The following is an 8214-nucleotide window of genomic DNA, read 5'->3' on the forward strand; positions in this document are numbered from 1 at the left end:
AGCTCCAGCCGTCCTGGCTCTCGATCCGGACCACCTAAGATAGACCGGAGTGTCGCCGCTGCCACCGTGAGTAAGGACCGAAGCTATTTTCGGACCGGCCCCTCATCCTTCACCTGGCTCAGCCCGGCACCGTCCTCCTCCACCAGGCCCCAAACGTCCCCTACGTCTCTAACTTTCATCCTACCAGCCCCCCTCCTTACCCCCTGCGCCCCACACTATCCCGGAAAACCCCTAAAATAAGCACCACGCACTAGCTTAGAAAACCACTGGAACTTTATGGCAATGTGCTGGGATCCTTCCTGGGGTCAGTGCCTGAGAGGTACCCCCCCGAAAACTCCCATCTCCTGAACGGTGGGGTCACCACCCTTCTGGGACTGGACTCCCGCCGGTGCCGGAGGAGGGTCTGTGTTTGGCTGAGCGGCTGTAGATTAGACCCGAGGGTCTCCAGGATGGACCCCGAGGCCAAAGGGTCAGAAACCAGGATTCTGAATCCGGCGGCGGACTATTCACGCTCTCGCCTGCAGCAGCTGCCTCCGGAATGGCTCGAAGTCCTCCGGCACGGTGTCTGCGGGAGGAGGGGCCGCTAAGGTCAGAAGATGGGACTCTCCCACCAGAGCCAGAAGGTCAGACGGATCCGGGTCTAGAGCCTCACCATTGCATCGATACTGGAGGTTGGACCAAATGATGTTTTCTTGGGAGAAGCAGAAGACCCCGAGGCGCCCCCCTCGCATGGCCGTGTCAATGATCACCCCCGAGTCCGCCACTAGCTGAGGACCCTCGTAGAGCTTCACCCTGTCCAGGGCAGGGGCGTCCATTGGTGCGAGGGCGCCCAGGGGGCACTGGGCCATCAAGGCCAGGCCCTGCTCATCCCCAACCCCCCTTGAGCTCACCGGGCCTGAGAGAGAACGGAAGGAGGGGGAGGGATGAAGGAAAGGGGAGGGACGGGGGTGCTTTTCTCAGGCCTGGGGCCCCTGCCTCTTTGTCCGCCCCCTTTGCATCTCAAAGCACCAGCCGCATTCCAAGCGAGGATTGGGTTGTCATGACAATGAGCACAATGGGCTGGGGGGTGAAGTCACCCGCTTCCCAGGCTCTAGTCCACCCTCCCTCACCCCCTGCCCTGGCACCCTGCAGCCCCAGGCACCTTAAAGGGGAACCGACCCGCGTCCCTGGATCCTGGGCCCTTGCCATCGGTCCTCCCTTCCCTGTCATCCCCACCGACTAGGAGATGTGCGCTCGTGCACACGGCACCGGCACCAAACCCAGAAGCCTTAGCTCCCGACCAGGGGATGTGCCCTCTGGGCCTCAGTTTACTCTTCTGCAAATGATGACCCTCCCTCCAGGTCAGACACAGATGGGGCAGCTCCTGGGATGCAGCACGGAAGGCGCTGCATGTGACGGGCCTCTCCACAGACTGGCCTGCGGCTTAGAGGCTCCCAAAGATGCCCCCATTTCCCAGAGGGGAACACGGAGCCTGGAGAAGGAAGGACTCGCCCGACACGGTCTCCCTCCTGCAGCGCCCGCACCAGAGCCCGGGCTGCCTGCCGTGGAGGAGGGCGGGGCTGAGGCGGCTCGCCTGTGGCGAAAGGGAAGAGAGAGCAGCGCCCAGTCCTGGCCCCGGGCACTGAGCGGTCAGGGGCAGTCCGGGGAGTCCCAGCTAAAGGAGAAGGGAAGGCGGGGCCGGGCCTCGGGCTCTGCCGCCCCCTTCCCTCACCGGATGTAGCCCACTTGAGGCCGGTGCAGCAGCTGCCAGCGGTAGGAGGTCTTGTCCCGCCAGCCCACGTTCCGGGGGTCCGTCCACAGCAGTCGCACCTGATCCGGGGTGTGGCCTGTATGCCACAGGGCATTCCGGAGGTGTTCGCCCGGGCCGGACACCGATGTCACTGCCTGGAGGGGATCGGGGAAGACAGCCTGTCAGCCACAGCCACGGACCAGGACCACAGGCTGGTAAGAGCAGGTGGCAGAGGAAGTCCAGGTGGGCGGGGGAACAGCCTGAGGGGCTCCCCCACCCCCTGCCCCCGGGAGCCAACCTCCTGGCCAGATACATGGGAAACTGGGTTCCCACTCACGCGGCGGGGGTTGGGGGGTCTGGGGAGTCTGGGCAGCTGCCGGACCTTGAGTTGCAGCCCCGGCTGAGCGACAGCCCGGAAGGGTGTGGCCTGCCAGTACGTCTGCTCAGTTTGCTTCCACATGACCACGTAGAAGCGGCCGCTGTCCTGGTAGCTGAAGAGAAAGCCCGCGTAGTCGTCATCCGTCACCGTGTTCACGTGGAAGGTGCCCTCGAAGTCCACACCGTTGAAGGCTGTGTATCCTGGGTGTGGGTGGGGTCAAGGTCAGGGCCGGCAGAGCTACCGGTGGCCCACTGTGGGCCAGGGGTGGGATGGGACGCCTGCTGTGCGTGTGGCCAGCTTGGCCCCCACCGTCCACCCCTGGAGGATTCCTGCGTTTGGAAATTATTGAGCTGGGCGTCCCTTACATACCAACTGCCAGGCCGGGGTCACTGTTCATGGTCTGAACGATTTCCATGCCCTGGTGGTGTGCAGTAAGGAAGCCCTGATCCAGGTGCGCTGACCAACCCCCCACCCTGGCCCCCGCCAGGCCCCACCTGGCGGTCTGGTCTGATAGCACCTGCCCGGCCCACTGCCCCAGTACCTGGTTGAGCACCACCCAGTTGGGGTCAATCTGGGCATCACCCTCAGGATCCAGGACGACGGTCTGATAGGCCCGGAAATCCGTCAGGGTCACCTCCGCACTTTCGGGGCACACGTCCAGGGGGTCGAGCACCGCATCATTGTCAAAGTCATCCTCACACACGTCACCAACGCCGTTGCCTGCACAGAGTGAGGCCAGAGCCAGGCTAGGCGCTCAGGAAGGCCTGGCCGGCGCCCCGAGGCAGCGCCACCCCCCTCCCTGGGCAGAGCCCGCGCCAGCCCAGCCCTATGTGGGACTCCAGCCTTACCATCGGAGTCCTTCTGATTGGGGTTGGGAACCAGGCGACAGTTGTCAGGACCAGGAGGCACGTAATCTGGGACCCCGTCGTTGTCATCGTCCCCGTCACACTCATCTCCGAGGCCGTCATTGTCCGAGTCCAGCTGGGAGCTGTTGGGCAGCTGTGGGCAGTTGTCCTTGGTGTCCTGATGTCCATCCCCATCGCTGCCCAGAACAGGCACCAGATAAGGGCTCTGAAAGCACCACATCCATCCCCTCTGCGCCGCGTGGCGTCCGGGGTGCACCCTCGCTCAGCCACACCGGCTGCCGTCACCCAGCTGAGGTGAAGTCCGAGGGCACGAACGGAGGGCAGACTGTGGGAGTGAAGACCTGCTCGGTAGCGGAGGACGGTCAAGGCTAAGCACACAGGAAACTGCGGACGTGCTAGAGGAGAGCAGACGAAGCCCCGTGTGACCGTCTAGCTCTTGGCCAACCTACCTGTCCTCATTGGTGTCACAGACATCCCCCACCAGGTCGCTGTCCGCGTCTGTCTGCGGGAGAGGGGCCAGTTCTCACCGTCTCTTGGTAACTCGAGGATGGCTGGACCGCTTCCCCTCTGAAGGGCTGGCGCCCAGCCCCCCGCTCCCCCCGCCCCNCCTTCCTCATCCCTGTCTGTCTGCAGGGGGTTGGGGACTTTAGGGCAATTGTCCAGTCCGTTGGGGATGCCTATAAGATACGGGGTGGCACCCAGCTGTCACTAGGACGCGTCATGCCCTCCTCCAGGTCGGTGAAAGCCCGGAGACGGAGGCTGCTCAGGAACTCTGGCTTCTCCCCCGCCCCCTTNCCCCGTTGCCGTCCGTGTCTTTCTGGTCATTGTTGGGAACATTAGGGCAGTTGTCACAGGCGTCCCCGAAGGAATCTGTGTCTGAGTTTTGCTGGTCCTTATTGGGGAAGAGCCGGCAATTGTCCTGGGGCGGGAGGGCACGGGTCAGGCTTCCTCTGCACCGCTGGCCTCCCCCATCCCCACGGCCACCCGCCGGGCCTCCACATGACCCGCTTGTCCTGCCACAGGGCTTGTGCGCCCCCCCAGCAGTTCTGGGGCCCTTCCTGGAGAGCTTCCAGGGACCAGTGGGGGGCGGGGTCTCGGGGCAAGGCGCGGCGGGGAGCAGGGGCGCAGGAAGGGACGGCGCTAGGAGGCACCTCCACATTCTTGATCCCGTCGCCATCAGCATCGTCATCACACTGGTCCCCCACGCCGTCGTTATCAGCATCTTCCTGCCCAGAGTTGGGGGTCAAAAGGCAATTGTCCTAGAGATCAGAGGAGAAAGACGCTGCGTGGNCCCCTCCCTCCCTCTGCAGGCCCCGCCCAGGCCCCCCGGCCCGCTCCGCTCTCCGGACTCTCCCTTCTCCCCCCGAACCCCAGGCCTGGCTCACCGAGCAGGACACCGCCCCGTTGCGTTCAAAGAGACAGTGCGCGTGGACGTGGCAGGGGCTGTGGGCTGGGCTGTGGCACGTGCGCGCCGGGACGCAGCCCTGGCTCTGGTTGCCCACGAAGCCCAGGCGACAGGGGCCGCACCTGAAGGAGCCCTGAGAGCAGGGAGAGCCTCGGCTCGGCTGGGGGAGGGGCTGGGCGAGGAGGGCCGGCCGCCAGGTGCCCCGAGAGCGGCCGCGTGGGGTCGCACTCCCTGCCCCGGGCCCCCGGGGTCGGTCACGTCCCTCAGGTCCCCCTGACAGCCTTCGGGTGAGCAGACTGAGGCTCGGGGGGGCCGGGCTTGGGGGTCACAGTGAGAAGCGGGCCGTGCGGGGAACACGCGGGGCGAGCGAAGCGGAGGGGGCGGGGGTTCGCGCACGCGCGGGGGCTCAGCTCACCACGGTGTTGGTGCAGATGGAGTTGGGGTCACAGCCGCCGTTGTTGCCGTCGCTGCACTCATCGACGTCCTGACAGACCTGACGGGACAGATGGATGACGATCTCCTCGTGAACACTGACCCGAAGCCCAGGCCCCAAACCAGTGTTAGCTCCAGGACCCCGTGTCCCCCCCGGCAGCGGCCCTGCAAGGCCACAACCTCATCTACACGTTCTTGGTTTTGTTTTTTAATTTTTTAATGTTTTATTTATTTTTGAGGGAGACAGAGTGTTAGTGGGGGAGGAACAGAGGGAGAGGGAAGCCACGGAATCTGAAGCAGGCTCAGCACAGAGCCCAACGCAGGGCTGGAATCCACCAGCTGTGAGGTCATGACCTGAGCCGAAATTGCAGTTTAACCAACGAGCCACCCAGGCGCCCCTCGTCTACACATGCTGCCCGACCTGACCTGTTTGCTGGCACGGGCATAGTCGATGCCCACACCGGACACCCGGGTGCCTTTGTAGCCCTGGGGACAGGCCTCGCAGTGGAAGCCGGGCATGGTGTTGATGCAGTTGGCCCCGGGGAAACACGGGTCCGCATGGGCGCACTGGGGGTGGAGGAGGGTGGTCAGGGGCCTCCCCCTCTGGCCCCCACCCACCTCAGGTCCCTCCCCCTCCCGCCCTCNTGCCCCCGCCCGCCCCACACCTGCTTGCAGTGCTTGTTGTTGTCCATGCAGGGCAGGGCCTGGTCCGGGTAGCCGTCGATGTCCGTGTCGGCCCCGCACACGNGGCCCTCCGGTCTTGGCCACAGGCTTTGCCCCCTCCCATCTCGTTTCTTTCCGGTCCGATCCCCCCTCGCCCGTGTCCTAAAGCCCGGGCTGTGGTGCTTCCCACCTCCGGGAAGCCCACTTCCTGGGGCCTCTCCCGACTCCCTCAGCCCAGTGTCAGTGCCCCTCCAGACCCGCCGCCCCCACCTCGTTGATGTCGGTGCAGTGGGTGCCGTTGCCCTGCAGGCCAGGGGGGCAGGGCCCGCAGCGGTAGCCGGGGTACTCGTACACCTCCATGCAGTCCACGCCTCGGAAGCAGGGGTTGGGGCTGCAGTGCGAACGCTGCTCGTGGAAGCCTGAGGGGCAGGCCCGGTCAGAGCCACCCCGAGGCGGCCATTCCGACCCCTGCAGCAGGGCACCGCCACCGTGGGGCGGTCACGGGGTTGCCGGGAGCCCGCCCCACTCCCCACTCACCGCACACCTGACACTCCATGATGGTGTTTCGGATCAGGGACATTTCCTTCACCTTGCGGACATAAGGGGGGCAGTCGGCTCCTCGCCCCGCCCGNCCGCAGCTCCACCAGGATCTGGTTGAAGAGGGTGAGCTGGGTGACCAGCGCCTTGGTCTGCTCTCCTGTCAGAGCCCAGGGCGCACAGAGGCTCAGAGACCCGGCCACCACCCTGGCCCCTCTTTAGGGTCATAAGCCAATTCCCCCGCCACTACTGCCTGCCCGCCTTCAAGCCCCATCCCTCTCCTGGCTGAAGGAGGCGGCTGCCCAGCCCCTGGCCCCTCCCACCTCCCCTCTGCCGCTCACCTAGGATGGAGTGGAGCGCGCTGGTCACTGGAGGGGAGAAAACACAGTCAGAAGGCAGAGACGTGAAGAGGGTCAGGAGGAGGAAGAAAAAGAGGGACAGGGACAAAGGTCTGGGGGGCCTTCGAAGAAGGACGGGCAGGTGGATGGCGGGGGGGCAGCGGTGACCGGCAGGCAGCACCAGCTCTGCCACTGGGGGGTGAGAGACTCCCGGCCCAGCAGGCCAGCAGGGATCCGAGTGAGAGGTGACCCAGAGCAGGCCCAGGCCCCCAGGCCACTCCATTTCCGCATGCCCTGCCCCGCGCAGCTCCTACTGCCACAGTCCTTTTTTTTTTTTTAAACCTTTTTAATGTTTTATTTATTTCTGAGAGAGAGAGAGTTGAGCAGGGGAGGGGCAGAGAGAGAGGGAGACAGAATCCGAAGGAGGCTCCAGGCTCTGAGCTGTCAGCACAGAGGCCGTTGCAGGGCTCGAACCCACGAGCCATGAGATCATGACCTGAGCCGAAGTCAGACGCTTAACCGACTGGGCCCCCCAGGTGCCCCATCCACAGTCCTTTTTTAAACGGATCTGGGAGAAGTGGGCACTTAGGCAAGGACCTTTGAACGTCCCTGTAGGGAGACCAGGCGGATGGGCGAAGCTCAGAGAAACTGCTGGTGGGTGACAGCTGCCACTGAAAGCTAACGAAGACCCAAGACCCTTCTCTTAGCCGCCAAGGTCAAGCAGCTACCTCTCCCACTCCTCACACGGCGCTTCTGTCTTCTCCCAGACGGCTCTGTGTTCCCCAGCCACCCTGGTAGGCAGGGGACCCGACCCGGGAGAGCTCTGTGACCCACACCTCCGGGGACAGCTGTGTTATTTGGAGAGCACAGACCCGGAGGTGAAGGAGATTGGGGTAACAGGGTCAGAAGCCCCAGGAATGAGTGTTAAGGGGGAAATCAAGGAGACAGCCAACAAAGACCACAGGTATGATCTGGGCTCCAAAGTGTCAGCTAACGGAAGTCTGCGTGTTACCTGCGCTGTGGATGGACTCGTCCCCCTGGAACGGACATTCGCTCAGGGCTCCCACCCGGGCCATGGACCCGCCCAGAATCATTTTCATAGATTCCACAAAGCCCTGGGGGGACAGGAGCAGAGGGGGGTGGGAGGACCAGCCAACCCCTCCCACAGGGCAAAGTGTTTCCGCAGAAACTCGGGGGCCTCCCTTCCCGCTCACCTGCATCCTCAGATAAGCTTTCTGGCCGGTCCTGATCTCCAGCCCGTCCACCTCTGCTGGAGGAATGGGGGCCAGTCCTGGGAGCCCAGCGTGCTGGTCGCCCAGTTTGCAGTCCACGTAGAGTTGCAGGGCCAGGCTGGGCCGGGACGGCCCCCGGAGCCGCAGGAGAGCCGTGTGTGTCCGCCCGTCGGCCAGGCCCGCCTGCTGCAGGTTCACCGCGTGCACCTTGCCGTCCTCCCGCTGGTACCGCACCAGCACTGCCGGGGGGCGGGGGGGGGGTCAGTATGGGGACCGTCCCTGACCCCCTGCCTCCCAGCCGAGCCTCGCATAGACTCTTCTGGGCAACACACCTATCGTCCTCATTCCGCTAAGTATCTCTCAACACCTCGTACGTGACAGATGCTTTTCAAATGGGTTCAAAGACCAGGACTTTCTTACTCTTCAGTGGCATCAGGTTGCTCTGTCCCTTGCTAGGGTGGCAGCTGGTTCTGAACCCACTGAATTGTGCCAGGGATCTGCAGGACTGCTCACACCCTTGCCAGCACAGAGAGACAGCCCCCCCCCCCCCCCCCCCCCCCCCCCCCAGCAGGGCCTTGGAAAGGTTTTTTTTTATGTTTTATTTATTTCTGAGAGAGAGAGAGAGAGAGAGAG

At 64.1% G+C, this 8214-nt stretch overlaps 1 protein-coding gene across 1 annotated transcript in view; it reads right to left on the minus strand.

The window, feature by feature from the left end:
- Positions 1-410: 410 nt before the first annotated feature.
- The window catches only part of THBS3 (thrombospondin 3), a 9423-nt gene continuing 1619 nt past the window's right edge, over positions 411-8214 (minus strand). The window contains 19 exon segments of the mRNA XM_077764148.1: positions 411-565; positions 653-792; positions 1712-1884; positions 2112-2308; positions 2478-2526; positions 2650-2828; positions 2957-3150; positions 3424-3496; positions 3532-3651; positions 3752-3893; positions 4126-4512; positions 4795-4872; positions 5238-5378; positions 5745-5893; positions 6012-6063; positions 6098-6171; positions 6353-6379; positions 7362-7464; positions 7564-7820. Of these exon segments, the coding sequence (XP_077620274.1) occupies positions 507-565; positions 653-792; positions 1712-1884; positions 2112-2308; positions 2478-2526; positions 2650-2828; positions 2957-3150; positions 3424-3496; positions 3532-3651; positions 3752-3893; positions 4126-4512; positions 4795-4872; positions 5238-5378; positions 5745-5893; positions 6012-6063; positions 6098-6171; positions 6353-6379; positions 7362-7464; positions 7564-7820 (2594 nt within the window). The 3' untranslated portion in view covers positions 411-506.

This window comes from Crocuta crocuta, unplaced genomic scaffold, assembly GCF_008692635.1.
Source record: "Crocuta crocuta isolate KB4526 unplaced genomic scaffold, BGI_CrCroc_1.0 scaffold528, whole genome shotgun sequence".
NCBI classification, from domain to species: domain Eukaryota; kingdom Metazoa; phylum Chordata; class Mammalia; order Carnivora; family Hyaenidae; genus Crocuta; species Crocuta crocuta.